This window comes from Haliotis cracherodii, unplaced genomic scaffold, assembly GCF_022045235.1.
Source record: "Haliotis cracherodii isolate W230 unplaced genomic scaffold, xgHalCrac1.p SCAF_5, whole genome shotgun sequence".
NCBI classification, from domain to species: domain Eukaryota; kingdom Metazoa; phylum Mollusca; class Gastropoda; order Lepetellida; family Haliotidae; genus Haliotis; species Haliotis cracherodii.
In genome coordinates, this window is record NW_027266308.1 from 18682815 (window position 1) to 18703592 (window position 20778).

Consider the following 20778-nt stretch of genomic DNA (forward strand, 5'->3'; position numbering starts at 1 on the left):
TGGATCAATGGAACTAAAACTTGGCATACTTGTTCCCACGAACAGCAGGGATAGAAATGCTGACATGTTTTCAAGTGTGTCGAAACACACTCAGAAAAATGTTAAGGGGCGTGTTATTAGGATTTTTGTATACCTACCTACAAGAACACTTTCCAGTGTAAAAGAGAAATAGTTCATCTGAAATTCAGTTCATTTAGTGCGTTCATACATGTGTTTTATATGTGCAAGAATTCATTTGTCACAGGCATGATATACATAACATTTTCATACAGCTTATGTGTTAGATAAAATAATGTGATTTCTATGATCATGTGTGCAGCACATGTTTGTGATCATTATGATTTCAATCTTGTCATTGGCTTTCTAATACAAGGCATTTGAAACCTCAATGATGTACATATATAATTTCAAGATAGCTCCCAATATATTTTATGTCAATTACTTGGACATTGGTTTTCAATTTGTGGTACATGTGCATTTTTTGGTGAGGCTGAAAATGCTTTTATTTTGGGTATATTTGAATATTGACCTTGATTTGACTTTTGCAAATTGACTGTTCTCTTAAGTTTTCTAAAAATGCATTGGCAGTGAGGTACTAACAAAACCATCTAAACTTGCAACTAGAATTGTGCATGCATACCATTGTCAAAAAACGAGGGCAGTGTTCTGCCGAGGCTGCAGCCACACAGGATTTCCAGAATCATTATTTGATTGGCGGATAATATTTATGCTCAGTGGGACAACGGGCACATTCAGGTAGCTAGGTTTATTTTATATTATTGTGGGGGCCACTGACTGTCTCAAAATAATTTAACATCACTCGCACAGCTGTTTTAATTATTGAATGTACATTCCTCTTTTTTGTGTCTCATTTTGATATCTGTGCCATCCTTGGCTGAAAGTCCCAAATTGTCCAATCAGAATCAAGCTTTCACATTTGTGCAAATATAACAGTCATATGGATGATGGCCAAACAGCAAAATCCAAGAGCAGACACTACAAAAAAAAAATTCTTTTATTCGTCAACACAGCCTAAATGCCAAAGATGTTTCTGCTTCGAAATGACCTTAGTATTGCAATTGCCAACCACAGCTACTATTAGCAAAACTCCTGACAGTGATAGATGGAGAAAGGTAAATGTTTTCAATGAACCTGTCTTCACGACTACACATGGTTACAGCATAGCTCAGAAAGAAATACTATGACATATCAGTTTGGCATAAATCATGTGAAATCTAATTCAATGACAAACCTAAATTATTATTTGGAACGAGTACTTTGAAGAGACATGCTAACAAACAAGCTTTTGAGACTAAATATAAGACACTGGACATTGTTGTGGCAATACAAAACGTTACATATGAGAGAGAAGCCATGGGAAACGTTCTATGTATCGCTAGCATTACCTGTGGACAGGCATTCTGCATCAATAACCTGCATGTATAATTTTTAGGATTTTTTTATGATCTCTGAGTGTAGCATCATACGTTTTGAAAAGGACCCCATGTTCTTATGCTGAAGGGGTCCCTGTCCCCACTTGTTCAATTTCTTGGCAAAACACTGTGAAGGTTATAATTGTTCATTTGAAAAAGCATCAAACTTGACATGCACAGAATCCATCCAAAGTCAATGCCACCTGATAAGAAAACATTCACCTTTATGGGTGACAAGTTCTGGTTTTTTGCATTAGTGATGTTTTGATGTAGATTCTTACACTGTTAACACACAATTTTGCTAAAATGAACCTGGTTTTGTTGGCATTTCCACTGTTACATGGATGATGGACTCTCTACAAGAGAAAACTATCATGTTTTTTCTGAAAGAAACAAAAATTACAAACTGCCTCCCACCTCATCTTTTTTCAAAAGTTGAAAAAATTGAGTAATTAATTTTTACTGGCCTAAGACATGTGATTTCCTAGAATCTGAAATGTTGTCACTAAACCGGAGGTGCATGTTTTATTCTTATTACAGTTGTTCAAGGCATGGGACTGTTTGTTTTAGAATTGTACTGCATACTGTTATGCATACAGCGTATGTTTTCCTAAACTGAATGAGATGTCATTATTCAAAGTGTTTAAAACTTTGTTATAAAGGTAGCTAAAGGCACAGATTTGATCCAGCCTGGTGAAGGTGGTGATAGGACTGTGTTCCTGTTTTAACTTTGTGCTAGTCTCCTCTCTTGAAAACCTTTCAATATTTGTCAACGAAACTTGGCATATGCATCACTCATCTGCCTAACTGAGGCCGTTTGCTCAGTTTTTTCTAAATTTGATCATTCTTACGAAACTTCCACCTCTATTACATATCTGCCATAAATCCTGTATATTGGCTTCAGTCACACTAACTAAAATATCCTGATTTTCAACAGACATCCTCTTCACTGTTCATCACACAATTAGTTGCCGCCAAATAGTCTTGTTACTACCCACACCATGATGTTATAATGGCAGCAATATCACTTTTTTCCTGTGTGTGCTAGAGTCAACACCTACTTTAATAATAGTAAGGATCTAGCTCTTGGTAGTAAGTAACATTAACCTAAAATTATTCTAATAAGTTTTCTATAATAACAGACATATGTAAAAAATTAATAGTGCTGCTGGAGAGACAAACACGCACGTAAATATAGTTGGTGTTTGGTGATTTTGTGAGGTCGTCATGTTGTCCCCCTCTACCTCCGGGTGCAAGAAGTGTGTCCGATTCATGGTCACGAGAGTTCCTCTTGAAAAGTGCAGAGGCACGACCTGCAGCAAGGAGAAGAGATGTGAGCAATGCAGTAACACATCTGAGAAGATCTTCTCCAAGATAACCAAGGCTGTGACTAAGGCCAAGAGGCGTGAGGCTGCCAAGAAGAAAGTGGAAAACATCAAGATAACTGAAAACTGTTAAAAGAACGGCAGGAGATGGTGAAGGGCATGCTTGACATGAAACTCTCGATCAGCATTGGACACGATCAAAGAGATAGCTCTGGCAAAGACTATCCGATCTTCATCCACGGCTGTAGGCCTTATAAGCTGAGCCATACAGCCAGCCGACCAGCCGGGTATAAGCCAGCAGGCTTTACCCTACCATGGGACAATACTGTACAGGAAGGGCACAGTATCCATGGACAGACCATCCATGGCAACCAAGCCATCAAGCCACACCAGCCAGACGTCGTAGGGTGGTCACATGGACCGCATGGGCCTGCCTTCCATGGCAACACACTGATAAGCTGTCTAACCTGCCGTTAAGACACCTTATGGACGTCGCAAGGACTCCATGGGCCAGCCACCCATGGCTACCCAGCCGACCGACCACTGCTTACTGTATGACCTTCATCAACCAATGGACCCACAAGCCCCACAGATACAGATTATACCGGAATCATGGTCACTGGAGGATGACGAACCCTACGTGGTAGAATCGGAGTGCTACGATTATCCACCCCCCATTGGAGATACCCAAGGCCATTTGGAGGCGGAGTCAGAGGGTGTTGAGGATCAGGCTGAAAACTCACCCCAACGAGATTACACCAAAGGCTAATAGTTCGTGGAACTAACTGATGAACTCTATCATCTTATGCCTATGCTTCAGATGCATGTGAGAGAAAATTCACCACCCTAGATGCCTGAATACGGGTGATGTCATGCTCCAACATCATATTCATCAGACATTACCTTGTCCCAGTTACGCTGGCAAGGTTGTCGACCAGTTGACAGATAACATTCACAGGCTCAAGCATGATGAATGATTACCTGTAACACCTATAAAACTGAAGTCTGGATTTTTTCACAACTTCTAAGGCTAAACCAAGAAGTTCATGATGTCAAAGCCTATATTAGCGGCCACAACATTCAATGGAAAATTGAAACATGTCATAGATGAAGTTAAACTTGACACAGCAGAACGTTTCCAAACTTCAACTATAGACTTAGCTGCTAAAGCTCATGAATTATAAATCATCAGCGTCCAAACAGCCTCCTAAGAAGAAGTTTGTCCCCTCATACCAACCAAGGCGGAGGTACGACAAACGACAGTCTTCCCAGGATTCCTTTCGCCCACCAGATTACACGAAATGGTGATATAACCGCCATGGAAGATCAGGAGGCTGAGGTGAACGCCAGTTCTGACTTCCTTACCACCCCTCTGACATTATAGACCCTTTCGACCTGGTTATGTCTATGGACTTCTATTTACGTCTACAGTCTTTCAAAATAATTCTGACTCCGGGCCCAGTGGGAGAGCGTCTTCTGTCATATGCCAATAATTAGAAGCAAGTTACGCCTTACCACTGGATTCTAGATGTCATGGCTCACGGATACAAGGTACACTTGTAAATATTTGATCCTGAACACACGCCCTGGGCCGAAGAGTTCACCTGGTCAGAGCCAAGTTAGCAGCTGCAGATTAGGCCATCAGGAAACTACGAAAGAAGAGAGCCATTCGAGAACAAAAAGAAACCAACAACACCAAGGGTTTTTACTCTCCGGTCATTTTAGTTCCGAAGAAAATATAACCGAGATGAGGATGATTATAGACCCTCAACAAGAGATATCTGAAACCTCTGCCAAAATTCCAGATGGAGTCCAGATGGACTTATGGTCAACGTTGAAGAAAGGGGACTGGTTTATCAGCCTAGACCTAACAGATGCATATCTTCGCGTCCGGATACACCCCTCCTCTCGGAAATATCTACGCTTTGCCATCAATGGCTGACGCGACGAATTCCATGTCCTAACTTTCAGGACAGCAATAGCCCCTTGGCTATTCACCAATATATCAGTATTAGACTATTCTAGTCTTACCCATGATCAACATTGGACCTCAATAACTCTAAGATTGCTCCCGGACTTAGTAGCAAAGAATCAATCTACCACACTGGGACCGTTGGGTCAAAGACGTATACAATTCCTGCATTAGGACCAACAGTGGATCACTCAGACAGACTCTTTTGTCCCATCAGAGCTCTCAAGTTCTATCTCTAGGCTACAGACCAACATAGACACCATTGAAGGAGACTCTTCCTATCCTGTAAGACTAACTCAAACAAGGATATCACCAAGGCTACTTTAGCAGGATGGCTAAAAGCTACTGTTGCATCAAATTATACACAGGCTCAGAATTCTACGCCACGTCTCGGATCCTGCTCAGCTCACGAAATAAGAGCCCTAACCATGAGTCTCGCGTCATGGACTACAGTCTCAGTAGTACAAGTAGTTTCTAACTGTCAGTGGGCCTCACAAAACACCAGTTTTACTTGCGTGACGTTCAGCCGGACCTAGAGGGCATATATTCCCTTGGACCCATTGTTGCAGCGTAAACTACCTCCATCTACCTCCAGTGGTGGGAAAAGAAGTGAGATTCCCACCATCACGCATATTATAGCTTGGGTTGCTATTGTGTTATATGGGGAACAACTTATTGTGTAATTGACAGTGAATAGGACGTCTGTTGAAAATCTGAAAAATTTTAGTTTGTGTGACTGAAGCGAAAATACAGGATTTATGGCAAAGATGTAATAGAGGTAGTATTCTTTGAATTATTAACAATGATAACTATTGTTTAATGTTCAAAGGATTAGCCAATAATACTTTGATTGAATGCTCATTTCTAACTCAGTGGATTTTGAACCATGGACATGATGAACATAAACACAGTCATCTTAATTTCTGCATATAAAACAATGCTTTGCAGAACAGAAAATACAATTTAAGTGGAAAATCATCATTTTTACTGATAATTTATCTGAATTTTAATTTGTATTGCATGTTATCACCTGTTTGTTTACCTGAATTCTCTGAAGGGATACTACATAGTATTTTATTGTACATGATATGATGTTGACCGATAGCTTCACCCTTTCAGGTCGTGCATGCATTAATCAACAACAAAACATGTCAGTTTGGCTGCAGCTCTTTTTTATATATCTTTTTTATGATATACAGCTTCTCATTCTTCTCTGATAGGTGTCACTTCATGCAGTGCAGCTAGAATATCTCCAACCACAAGTCAACCAGTCGAAATTATAGTCCATAATAAGCTAATTTTGAATCCGTGAAGAAAATACCCATCCATATTTCAATATTCAAACATTTAGTGTTGTTTCCATTTGAGGTCTTGAGATACACACATCACCAAGATGTGTGTGGTTACACTTCCCAAGTTATTCTTTGTTTATACCTTGCAAAAGGCTTTGGTCAAGATTAGTCAAAGTTCAAGGTCAGTGCATGTCTACAGCCATAAAGGTTTACAGGTTATTTTTATAAATCCTACCATACAAAATGTTAATGCTTTCTATCAGAGGTCAATGTGATCTTGAGGTTATTGTGAAACATGGTTGTATCATTACGTGATAGGTAATGTTGTACATTTACTTGTACTCTCCTGACACTTGGGAATAGTTGGAACTTAAGTAGTTGCCTTGATTAAGGTTAGTAATGTCTTTGGTCTGGAAGACATGATGGTGATACTGGTATTTTGAGGCTTTAGAAACTTTAAGGAAATGGTGTGAAAGGTGCTGCCTCTGTTTCTACTTCATATGGATGCCTGTAGTTTGTTTAAATCTTTTTGGGTTAATCCTTTTAAGTTTGCACATAAATTTGATATGTTACGGTGTATTATTTTTGTCTTTTCAGAGGTGTTAAATGATGCTGTGTTTGATGAGGATCATGATGAGATGGTGATAGTGAAAGATATTGAAATGTTTTCATTATGCGAGCACCATCTGGTACCATTCATGGGCAAGGTAAGATACACCTACATAATTTGTCTCCACAGGGAAGCATAAGTTTGTTTTCACTCCATGTTTAGAGATACCTTTAGTTTCTGGTTCCATCAACATGATCCACACAGTTGAAGATCTTAACCAACAAGGAATCAAAACAGAAAGAGTTAATTACCTTAATGTAATGGAGGAATGTATCATTTCTAGTGTCACCAAACCAGCTTTGCTAAACATTCATTCTTCCAAATTTCTTAATTTTGACACCTTCCTGAGAAAAGTCAAGTTTCCACCTTTCCCACACTAGGCTAGAATTATGGCGTTATATTTTGGCTGGACTGATGAGTGCATAGTCCAGTCAAAATCACATTACGAAATCGACATCTGGTTTGAAAACTTCTGTGCAGATTTCGGTCAATTGTAGAATTTGCAAAACGTGTGTACCGCCAACTCCACATCAACAGATATTTTCCAAATCTTTTCATGTTTTTTATCAAGGTGCTCACATGATTTGATGCTTTGTAAGACCTGTTTTATTACAACATAGATATTGATTATCGACCAGATCGTCTTCACTGGGCAATTCCATTTTATTTGAAGCAAATGCAAGTGATAAGAGAGGTGGAATCTTAATGGTCAATACGAGGGTCATAGAAGGGTCATAACTCGTAATAGCCGCTACGATCGAGCCCAGACATTCCAGCATAGTTCATCATGGGTGGAAACCGGACTTTTACATTCAGTTAACTCTTTGCCTCGTGAAGATGAATTTTGATGGAGATAATCTTTCTGATGATTTGTGACCCTAATTGTCCACCCATCAGTCTGTTGGACGCCGTTACATAAATTCCGTCACCGTCATCAATTTTGCTTATACTGTCCATTTGTGAAAATGTAAGTTATGAGGTTTGTTTTCATAACATATAAAACAATCTTACCTCATGTAGCTTAATTCGTAACATGACTTCAGCGGCAAGTGGCAAACATGTTGATGTCTTCAGTGGGCTTTGAAGCATCTACCTTGATTACATCATTCATGGTGTGGTTACATTTGTTTAGCTGAGGCTCGAAAACATGTGACATGGGGATACTTGTAACATTATATATAACTTTTCGTGGCATGGGCATTTATTGTCATTCCAAGTTTATAATTCGTGTCAGGGATTTATTGTCTCTTAAGCCTTGTTAAATAACACTATTGTTATAAATATATGTTCCCTAAACTTGTGTCTCCATCATCCCATGTTTTAATTTGCTCAGTAACTTATCTGCAATGTGTACAATGTGTGAAGCCCATTGGTGTCCCCCACCGTGATATTGCTGGAATATTGCTAAAAGCAGCGTAAAACCATTCTCGCTCACTCGCTCACTCACTCACTCACTCATCTGTAGCTGCACACTTACTTCAGCATAGCCTGGAATGAATCAGTAATCACGTGGACGTGGTAGTGATTTATGGATAAAATGATAGACACCCATAACTGTTCTTATTCCATACTTCTCAACAAAATTAGGGGAATATCAGGTTTTCAGAAGCTGTGACCATGAACACAAAACAGACATTAACATGTATTTTATAAACAAAAAGTGCAACGAAGAAATAGGAAATGAATGCAACGAGAGCTTGAATGCTGGCAATGAATACACAAGGGTCATAAGACAAAGTCACACATGTGCCACTAATGTATATGAACACCTATTTGCTGTTTGCAGTCGCTGCATCGATGCCGCGTTAAGTGCTCTAAAGTCCACTGAGTGTGTTTGGAGGGCAAGTTACAGTTGTTGCAGATTTGCTGGCTGAGGATTTTTCTGCACCAGATTCCTCCCAAGGACATCCCACAGTTGTACATTTAGTGCAAGATCTGCAGAACTTGAACAGATTACTAATTTCCTCAGCTAACATTCAACCTATTTGGTAGCCATCAACTCTGCTGGCTCTTGACAGCAACACAAAGGTCATGGACCATCCCTGAGCTCGGTCTACACTTTTGCAGTTTCAACTCGAGGATCAAAAGTAGAAGTTTTGTCCTCCTGTGTGGGACTTGACTGTTGCTCTTCACCATCTCAACTTGGCGTCTGTGTTTCTCCCTTAGCCACTGTGACTTGTGTCAGCGAATACATGTACCAGATTTCGCGAGGATCAATTTTGGACAGCACTGTCATGGTGCTATTTGTCTTGGTCCCTGTTAGGACTCTATGCTAAAAATCAACATCCTAGTCAACATGGTCGAATGTTCAGCATTCCACTGCTATCATCGGTCGTCAGTTCCTAACACTAGCAGGAACTGCCTTTCTGTCCAGTCTGAGCCCATCAAAATTCATGCACTAGAAACACTGTCAATATGTGGTGCATCCACATGGGCGGAAAAAGCATTTTCAAACGTGAGGGTTCCAAATGATCAAAATCCTCTCAGATACTTTTACTGCCAACAACATACCAATGTTATATTATTCAATTTTGACAAAAGCTGCTTGTGATTCAACTCCTTAATTGCTGTGTCTTAAAAGCCCCCTTCCCCAATCCTATCTGGGTCCGCCTATGATCAACGGTCTCAGATAGGATTTCATCCAGACTGTCCTATAAAGTATGCGTGATAAAAAAAAATAATTTGACATTCAATGTAATTTTTAATATTTATCCTGTCTCTCACAAACTGCCTGCCTGCCTATCCTACCCCTCTCAGGATGGTCTCTTGTAACTGTACTTCAGCTTCTGAAGACAAGAATGAAGGCTTGGGCATTGTGCGTTCCGGACAGGCTGTGTTCAGATAAGTGTTTCAAGTTGCAAAACTGTTTCCATTTCATGTTTGGAAAAAGAGACAAAATACTTAGAGTGAGACAGTGTTAGATATTAAATATTAAATTTAATGTAAAATCAATAATTTCAGACAATATTCAACTGACAACCATTGAACAGAAGTTAAAAGTTCTTGCAGTTCTCTCAATTTGTCACATGTAGTCACTGTAGAAACGATAGAGTGATACCCAATACCTTTAGCTCCCTGGGATACTGCCAACTTAACCTGATGTGTACAACACAATGCACTTGAATAAGCTGTCCATTTTGCTGCTTGGCACCAAGTCTGTTATGTCGACTGGTTAAAACGGCTGCTGTGTCTGCTCCAAAGCCAAACGGTTTAACAATGTTTTCATCACAGATCCTTTTCCTTGTGAGAAACTCAGTTAGGGCTTGTTCAGTTTCTGCAATCAGTATTCTGTTCATTCTCTGATATAAAATGCATTATTACCCACATGGTGAAGATACAGGTGGTAAAATACTAAATCTGTACGTCACACGTGTGTCATACAAGGTTGACCTTGTTTTATTCATTTTGATTGGATAACTGTGACCTTTGTCACACCAGGACTACTTTTTTCATTCATAACAAATTGCGAGACATCATTCATTTTGCAACTACAAGGCAGAACTGAAGCAATCTCATGAGAGCGAGAGATATTTACAAACACTTTATTAAACCAAACAAGATAGTCACACGCATCAAATTTGGTTTACATTGTATATAAGATATGCATAGAGCTAGACATTATATAATCCAGCTATGTCCATTTACAATGTACGACTACAATGTACGACTACCAAACAATAGATTGAGGGTCCCAATGAGCGTGACGCACCCGACCACTTTTGCAACTTTCAGTAAAAGGATAAGCCTGGTGAAATGAAGTCAGTTTTAACAATTTGGACAGATATCAAGACTTACTTGGGATGATCCGGTTGTGCCATCAGTGTCCTTTCGAAGCGTAATTTGTGTTTCGTGAATACTGCACGATCAGATCACTCAAAATTAACATTTCCGATACAAATTATTTGAAAACTCCGGAGAAGTGTGCCTGATTTCTGATTATGTGGCCCAAAATATCCCAAATGTGAACAATAACATTCCCTATCTCTTGCGTAAAACGCTGTGACTAGATCACGGTTGTCTTTTCTTATTCCGGTGGTGACCTTGCCTTTCGATCGTTCAAAGCTGTCACTGATATGCAAGCAAACTTATGTTTGTTGATTTTCACGTCTTCAGTATATGGTGGTACAGATAACATGAATGTCTTTGGCGAACACTCTGATTTCCCTCAACCAAAATGGTACGGACATGATATAAATTCAGCTGATAGATTAAGGATACCGAACTGATTTGATTGCACAGACTGGACCCAGGCAGTGCGAGTGACCGACTATTGGTCTGCTATTCAAAGCGCGGTGCTAATGTGACTTTTCAAATTTTCTTATAGTTGTCGTGTGTACTAACAACATGGCGCTTGAAACACCATAAGTTGAAGAAATTCTTCCAAAAGGATCTTGAGCGTCGGTGCTGTTATGTTTGCAAACACAACAGCAGGTGCATGTTGTTAATGCATATGCATAGAAATGTCAACAATGCCCATATTTGGGCATATATCAATATTCAAGCACAACCAGATTTTGCAACTGGTTTCAGTTTGGTCTGTCAACGAGTGAAAGTTGTTATGAATTTACACTTAAATATATATTTAACGTGGGTAATAAATAAAACACCACACTCATTCTCGTTAGATACCATTTTCACAAAAGTTGTGAACTTTCTATGGCATCTGATTTGGCTTTCACTTGGTCAGATACCATAGAAAGTCCACTTGTTTCGTAAAAAAAAAGTATCTAACGAGAATGAGTATGGTATTCTGTATGCATGTTGCCTCACCACCCATTGATACTCGGACAACGAAAGTTTCTTTTCTGAAGTGGTATCACTTATCTCATCAAGCATTATGTCTATGTAGTCACAGCCATTTATTTTGTCAATCTATGCTTGTTTCTCTGCATTTTTCTAATTCCATTATAATTTGCAGCCTTTTGTTGTAACTGTATCATTGGAATTTGAAAATGCATGAATTTAGCTATGCGATAAACAGTACGAAACTGATTGACATAACTGTCAAGTGTTTCTGTTAATTTGACTTGACTACGATGTACAACATTCTGCTGTGATCAATTTGCGAAAAAAAGCTGCAACTTGTGAATACTGTCAATTTGAGTTTTTGCATGTTCATGTGGAGCTAATGCAGAATTCTGAAGGTTTGTTACATCTTGGATGCTTTTGAAGGGATTGGAGGCTGTAGCTCGTAAGCTAACATCACATGGCATTCCATATTCTGAATTGAACAGTCATAGCCATGGATATTTGCTGAACCATTCATCGGTTTCACCGGCCAACACACTTGATTCATCATGATCACACTGAATGCTTATGTTGCAGCTACTACTCAATCCACCACTGACATTTTTTGTTCGTTCCTAAACCTTTTAATTCATTCATTGATAGGGAAGATGGACGAGCTCAGTCACAGAAAACAGCTTACATGTACAGTCAAGTCCCATTAATCCAACATGGTTGGTTGCATATGATTATGTTGGATTAACGAGTATGTTGAAAAAACAAAATTAAGAAGTATCAACAATCATGATCGAAAATCGGACAACTACTCAATAAATAACAATACGGACATGTAACAGATAATGATAAATGAAATGTTCATATTGTAATGTTATATTGTTAGCCAGAACCTATCTGATTTTAATGAGCTTGAGGTAATCTAAACATGTGAAAGTGTTTATTATTATTTAAAGTATTAATTGTTTATTGTTAAACAAGTTTATCTCTGCAGCCGTTGTAATATGCAGCTACTAGCCGCCTTGTCTCTCATCAAACCACAGGTCTGCGTGCTCGCAGGCAGTTGACCACGGAGTATGCTGATCACTTTGACGGATTAACGAGACAGTGATTTAGTTAATATGTTGCAAATGAGATTAATGAGACTTGACTGTACGCAGTATCATTACCCCTCTTGGTATAATTGATGTGACATGACTTAGCGCATGATAAATGATGTTCTGGCTATTTATTGTTATGGGAAAACTAAAACAGAACTACTTTTCAAGCTGGGCATTACCGACAGAATTTATGAATTTTATATAATCTTGTTGTAAATTAGCAAAGTCAACTAAAAGATATGTTGTACAATGAATATGATTGTTCATCAGTGTGTGTGTAGTGTCAAAATGTTACTGGACATTTGGGATTGCTAGCGATAAAAGTTACTCGCCAGTTTCAGATTTCACAAGCCATGGTAATTGCATGGACCATTTTGGAAGAAAAGTCTTTTTATGGATCAGTTTTTTCATTCTCCCATATTCGCTCCTATTTCTCTTCATTGCTCATTATTTCGCTTAAGATATGGAACAGGTTTGCCTCCCCTAAAATGGGAATGCAAGCTTAGCCATTGAGATGTGTCACAGGCTCAGGTCAGAGTGAACCCCCTGGATGCCACACCACTCAAGGCGTTATTTACAGCATGTTTTGAAATTTAAATTTCAGATATTTACTCGGAGAAATGAATTTCAAAAATAGCATATTAGTGATCATGGGTATCTGTCTTATATGAAATCACCAATGATCATTCCAAAACGTCTCCGATAACTCTAGAATCGTTTAGAATGTTTTGGAAAATACGCAAACACCAACGCCAAAGTGAACTTTCCGCCATATTGGATAGTGTTTACAAAATAACGTTTCAGGTACACCGGTTATGAGGCGCCTGTAACATCATGTATATTTCAAACTTAGCTGCGATACACACATCCTTGAATTCCTCATACTTTTTAGAATCAAATGACCAATTGTCTTTGTCACCAATACAAAGTGGCTGGATGAAATCAAGCACAAAAAAAAGTCGGGTGTGAAAACGAACGCTGTGCTTGAAAAACTGCACTTGTTTGAAATGTAAACAAAGCAAAATACAGATTTTACATAGTGTAGCAATTTCTCCTATTTTGAGCTATCCGTTCGTCTCTTCGTTCAAGATATTGGCTCAACATTTTCAGAATATGCATGGGAAGAGAATTGTAGGAAGAATTATGGAATTTAACATAGATACATTGCAATGATTTGATATTTTCAACAGAAATTGTCAAAGTTACCGTCCTGTGTGATGCCTCGACTGATGCAAAATCATGCACGACAACGGTATTTGTCTGAATTTCTGACTATTTCGGTTTGTTTCAATGAAAATTATAACAACAAATAACAGTACATACGATCCCTGAATCAACAAAAGTCCCCTCATAAAATCACTTGTACTGTTGACAGTGAACACGCCATTTTGTAAGAGTCCGTCACAGGTAGTGATGTCATACATCAACAGTGTGGTACATATTTGGTAATTTCTTTGAGGTGAAGGTCCTTAAATGAGCGTGCACACGATCATTGTAGCATGCTGTTTACAGTTTCAGTTATGATGTAGATTTTGCATATCTTTTATACATTTTTTCACACAATTAATTTCACTTTGGATATTTGTCAATGTTCAAAATGATATCATACGTAAATATAGGCCACAACATGTATGAACGAACCTTTGATAATCTCCCGTTTGTTTGAACATTGTTTACATAACAATTGATAGGTGTTTAGTGTCGAATACGATATTTCTTTCCTTTGGACAAGTGTTACAAGATGAAGTGTAAATGTAACTGCAGCATGGACGTATTTCTTTGGATGTGAATAGTCAATATCATAAGTTCATATAACCAATGTCCATGAATAGCCGTTTCATTTTATTTTATAACTACAACTGAATATATGACTTTAACAAAATGAATAAAAAAATTCGTTAAAATATATGCACACATCTCTGAAAGAATTGTCTTGTTCTTGGAATTATAACATAGTAATGAACAAATATATGTCCAATATTGAATGTAATATTTTTTGTTTTGAAATATTCTTTTGGTTATTTCATTTAGTAAATTGATGCCAAACAGGGGCGTGTCTAGTCCAATTAAGAAACACAATAAAGTATCTAATTGTTTACATATTCAAAACATTATTTACTTGATGAAATCAGTCATTTTATGTTGTGTCGAAAAAGCTTCAAATTCCGTTTTACACATCAAGTTTTTCCATACCATGAATGAAAATTAGGGGAGATATATATTAATCAAAATACCAGTGTCGTCTTTCTCCAACGTTATCAAAGACATAAAAACAGCCATGACGTCAAAAGGAATGGTGTTATTTTTTTGGTATTACGTACATTAAAATTTGATGATAAGGCTAGTGCTCCATTAATAATGGTGCAACATTAGTCAAAATATACTTACACAATCAGGAGAATGTTGGAATCTAAGGACTAAGTTATAGGTTAGATAGGGCCATCCATTTTATAGCCAGAGGTGGATCCAGTGCCGCATGAGTGCAGAGTTGTGTCCCTTAGGCACACCAGAAACCTATGATGGAGGGTTTGAATCCCAGGTCTCCCTGATTATGTTTCTAGGTTTGTCAGCACCATACTTGTGCTTGTGGGTCTGAGACCTGCATCACTTTGGGCTTTCCTCCAACTTTAAGCTTAAACGCCGTGATATAACTGGAATACTGTTAAAAGCGGCGTTAAACCCAACTAACTCACTCACTCACTATTGCATAATGTATGCCAGCAGTCAGTCCTAAAACACTCAGCCAATGTTTACAGTGTAATGTAACACATTAGCAAGTGACAGATTTACAGAGTCTATGACATGTCTCTACATCTTTGTAGTGCTATTTCATGACTACAATGGGATATTGTGATCTGGAGAAAAAATACAAACCAGTCTGTGTTTTGCAACCACTTGATGGGGATCGTCATGATTATTTTCATCACTTTTGTTGGTCACAGGTAGGGGTTCACTTGTACTTCTTCTGAAATCACCAATTCATCTTCCAAGAAAATTTAACATTTCATGATAACACGAAAGCTATTGTCACTGTCAAGGACTTATCAGCAAGTTTTGATCAGGGTACACCGAGAAGGAACAAAGTAAATATGATCAATGATTTATTTTATACACAAATCAGTGATTATATTAGATACAGGAAAGTCTCACAACAAATGAAATGAGAGTACCGGAATGCAAACAATAAATGTGATTGAAGAAACAGTAGTATGCTTCGCACATCGTTTTTTCACCGAATAGTGAAACTGTGATGTGAATGGCCTTTTTCTCATTTCTGTTGAAAGAAAGAGTAGTATATTATGTTATAACCCCCCTCATATAAAGGAATCATTGTTTATTATTGGATAGGAGAATGTCCAAGAGTTGAAAAATGGTGAAGAATAGGTTTGCTTTGCCGAGAACGTGAACAGAGGCTTGCCTCCAAGAGTGGAGGTACAGGCTTGTGTGATCAAGTGTTTAATTATGGAGGTAGCTTGTGCGATCATGTGTCTAATTTTGGAGGTAATTTCCTCCAGCAAGACCTTATTTGGAGCCTATGTATATAAAGGCTCCACCTCTGCTGTATTTTCATTTCAGCCTTTGAAATTCATAGACAGGACAAAAGTGCAAATAAACCTTATTTTCTTGCTGCTTTAAATGTTTTGAATACAATAATTTTAAAACTTATCAAATCTCACTCTATGCATTTCTTTTTTTGATCCAAGGTTAAAACATGCTTTAACAAAGGTTTCCAGCTTCTCAAAAAGCAATCTACCCAAACACCAGGCACCACTATGTTCACCTCCCAAGAATCTCAGTCATGCACGCTTTACATGCTGGACGACCTACACACACTCAACATATGAGCTGAGCAATATATGTGTCATAATATTAGAGATTACATTTTTTTTCTCTCACAAAGGTCCTCCACAATTATGTCCACTTTATATTAGTAATTGAGGGAAAATAGGAACCCCCCAAAAATCGTCCGACATGTCTCAAAGAATAGCACATATATTTTCTACCTCTGATTCGCTTGTTAGAGGTTGTGTTTGTCGCGCATGCAGCACACAAAACATGTCCTTCATGTTCCCATTTCACAAATTAATCTTTTGTTTTTATTTATGTATATACCAAGACCAGTGATTAAGTCTAAAATCCCGGATCAATCCCAAGACCAAGCCGAGCCGACCCCTACTGATTCTGTCGATATTTCATCTTCGCTTCCACTTTATCATCCTTCTTGGTGGATGGTGACAGTCTCTGACAACTTCCTCATTGACGACGTTCCCACAGTAACAGTCTAACCATTTGTCACCCGTATCAACGTTTCTGTTGGAGCAAGCAGCAGCCTTTTGATGGTTTGTCCAAGCCACCCTCCAAAATGCCCCTGATTGATTGTCTGCATTCATCTGCTACTGCAGATGGGTATTGATGAAGCCAGGATCACACTTGCGCTTTTGAATAGGATTGCCTTCCTTCATCAAAGATTTGCCGTTCCTATGATCTATTTTTCGTCCACCTTGTTACCTTAAGGATTATCAACATAGCTGGGTTTGATACCCTTCACACATTGTATCCGTATCAGCACAGAATCCACAACACTGACTGTTGATATGGGTCTGGCAAGACACCTAGACACCCCTATGGGATGCTGCTGTGAGGGACAGAACCAAGACCACCTATGCTTCTGGCTTTCAGTCATATGTTGCCTTTCTCCTCAGATATAGCCTGTACCCTACATGCTCAAGCCTTACACGGGCAGCACAAGGTCTGCCACAAGTTGATTCTGAACTTCTGCAACGATACGTGGCCTATTGTTTTGGTGAAGTGAAACTACAGCATAGAACTATCAAATCTCACCTTGCGGGTATTCTGTTCTCTTATCTGGAGGCAGGTGTGCATACAGTGGTCGATTTAGTGTATACTGGTGGTCTAAATCATCTATGAACTATGCTTCATGGATACAAGAAGCTACAACAACAGAGTGTGCCTAAACGCTTACCTATAGCCTTCAATGTTTCTGAAGAAGATTGTGTGTAAACTACGGGAATGGGTGCTCGGACCTTTTTAATGATCTGGTTATGGAGATCATATGCACCACTGCTTTCTTGGATTCTATGTTGTGCTGAGTTCACTTTTTCAAGTGACTTTGATGCAAGTACCAATTTAAGCCAATCTGATATCCCAGTAGACCATAATACATGAAAGTGTACCCTTGTTCTCAAAGCTTCCAAAACAGACATTTTTAGACAGGGTTTGGCCATTCCCTTCTTGGCCAACCACTCTACCATTTGCCCATTTGCCAATCTGAACCGCTTGAAACAAGTAAGACGACTTCATGGCGCCATGGGCAGTGACGCTCTGTTTGTTGGCTGTGTTGGGAAAGCCTTTTCGCATGCTATGTTCCTGTAATGGCATAATATGACTATGACACAGTCTCGACACAGCTAAATACTCTGGACACTCATTTTGCATAGGGGCAGTGACTTCTGCGGCTACAGTTCGTATGGAAGACCACCTCATTAAGACACTGGGTAGATGGCAGTCAAACTGTTATACACTATATGTGTAAACCCCAGAAGCGGTAATTAAGAATGCTCAGTTGTCTTTAATTACATGTTCACAAGATACCTTGTCATATTGAGAACACTCTGACCAGCTACATTGAAATGTTTTTTTATAGTTGATTCCATTGCATTGTGTTTATGTATCTTCTCTGTTCATTTGTTGCCACTTGCCATATTGGACATGCTTTAGGTACACCATGTACTTTCCTTACCACACCTTGCACACCTTGGGGGCTCTCATTCTTGTGAGGATGTACCCATCTAATCACTTGCTTTTCGACTTGGTCCTATATCCTACAAGCCTAAACCAGAGCTCAGGTCGCAGCCCTGGTCCGCAGACCACTGTCTGAGTTGCCACAGCAGCCCAAGGACCATCACCTAGCTCTCGGCCATTCCTCTCTTTGGGATAAAGTATCAGTCAGCCAGTGCCAAACTTTATTATGTATGTTGTTTTATCATGTGTATTATAAATTTTGTATTTTCTCCTCATTGCTTGTTGTGTTTGCACAAATAAATTTTGCATTGATTTTTTTGCGATCTATTAGACAAAGTTCTCTGTTATATCTTGATATCAGTACCTACTTATGTATATTATTCTGCAAGAAAGGAAGTTCTTTTATTGATGATGCACCATGTACAAAACTTTCATGATTAGGTCAGACCTGCATTTGTTGTGCAGAGATATTGGTTTAGAAGAAGGGTTCAATTTCCGATCATTGTGATCTCTGGGCTGAATTCAAAGAATTGTTGCATTGAAATAACCTAATGGACAAGCAGTAACTATCAATATATCCGACCTCTTCTGATTTTTTTATCAGGGCATATCAGCAAAGAACAAAATTAAGAAAAACAGCCAGCTTTGAGGGAATTTTTAAAATTGTTGTCTTCAATGTTTGTGAATTTTAAATCAGAAATTTCGCAGGATATTACTTAAAAAGTAGACATTGCAAGAAATCATTATGCAAGCTTCGACGCCAAGCTAGCTAAGGCTTACAAAACAAAGGAGCCCGAGACCCTGGATCTGGCGTTCTGTATGGTGGGGTCCATGGCTTGTCAAGCCATGGATGCAGATCAGTGACCCTGGACCTGGATCTGTCTGACAAGTGTCTCTGTGTCTGTTCAGCTGGATCAGTTCCGCTTATCCCACGGGTTGAGAAGCTTGTAATGTAGTGAGTACGTAGTTACCGGTAAACTGATTCACACTATTACAGCTGCCATCACTATTATACGTCACATCTCCTGTTAAACCTCAACATGCTACTTTTTGTAGCTTTGGGCGTAATAAAGTTCTGTTCTGTATCAGTTCACGGGACATAAACACGGAAACTCTGTCGTGCATGGTGGCTGTGATTCATATTAGGAAAAGGGATCTAAGTGGGGTGAAGCAGGATTGACTGTTGATGGACACATGTGCTACTTATAACCTCCGGATCAAGGTCACGGGAATCAAGATCATCAATAGACATCGGATCAGACTTTATTTGTTTCACCAAATCTTCATCCGTGTAAAAGTAATTTTAGCAGATCAATATGTGATTTGGTTACCCAACTTGAACTTTTATGTGCATAAAGGGTCTCCTAGTTAATTATACCCAGCACATATTTTGCTGCCTGTCTGGAATAATGTTCAGAATTTGGAAATGGTTCACAAGCTGATTCCTGTCACCAAACCATCTGAGGAACCAGTTCAAGTTTTACCAGATGTTTGTGGAAATTCTGTTTTTTTTAGCTCTGGTGAGAAGTCCAAAGTTGTCCCTGATGTATACAACAACTGTACGAGAGACTTTATTTACACTGAATGACAATTTATTGATATTGAAGTTTAAAGATTAACTACCCTAATAACCGGCCAACCGGTTTATGTCATTCATCAGCAGATGTTTGAATCGCAATTGCCTGAATCAGATTTTCATCTGTTGTATCTCGGACGAACTAAAGATCTTCATGTGTCCGTTTTTTGGAAGGATTTAAAATATATGAACAATCATGCATGTATGTGACTGGATATTTTGTCCTGTATCAATTGATAGGGAACAGAAATTAATCAGCTATTCCCTCCAACCTTCAGTGACTATACATGCATCATCCTGATTTGCTTGAAGAATATCATTTTGTTTTTGTTTTCACACATTTTTCAGTAAGTATAAAGATAAATCTACCGTTATTACCACAACTGTAAAAAGACAATCAACAACAATATATACTCTTAGTTCAAACTAAATGAATATTGTTATGTACATATAAATATAAATATATAAACCAATATTTCTTTTTGTCATTTCAGGTTTCTATAGGTTATCTGCCAAACAAGAGAATTCTAGGTCTCAGTAAATTAGCCAGGTAAGAATCTTTATTGGTGGTTTTATGAACATCCTTGTTACCAGGTCAAATGGTCACAGACAAATTGAGCTTCATACATTCAGATATTCCAACACATAACAACTTGTCTCTTATGAAAGTCCATCTTCCTGAGGCAAGGGAGTTAACTGACTGTAAAAGTTCAGTTTGCACCCTTGACAAACTAGCCTGGAATTTTGTGGCTCTGTCATAGCGCCATCAGTGGCAATTACGAGTTATGTCCCTTCTATGTCCCTCCTACTGACCAATCTGATTCCACCTTACTTATCACTTGCATTTGCTTCTAACAAAATGGCGGCACCCAGTCAAGTCTGTCTGATCGATCATCAAGATCCTTATTGTAATAAAATGAGTCTTACCTCGCGATCACTTGAGCACCTTCATTAAAAACATGAAAAG

At 38.7% G+C, this 20778-nt stretch overlaps 1 protein-coding gene across 3 annotated transcripts in view; it reads left to right on the forward strand.

The window, feature by feature from the left end:
* Positions 1-20778, forward strand: part of LOC139443050 (GTP cyclohydrolase 1-like) — a 111540-nt gene that overhangs the window by 16281 nt on the left and 74481 nt on the right. For all 3 annotated transcript variants that reach the window (XM_071223971.1, XM_071223972.1, XM_071223973.1), the window contains exons 2-3: positions 6620-6729; positions 20306-20361. In XM_071223971.1, the coding sequence (XP_071080072.1) occupies positions 6620-6729; positions 20306-20361 (166 nt within the window). The remainder of the gene's footprint in view (positions 1-6619; positions 6730-20305; positions 20362-20778) is intronic.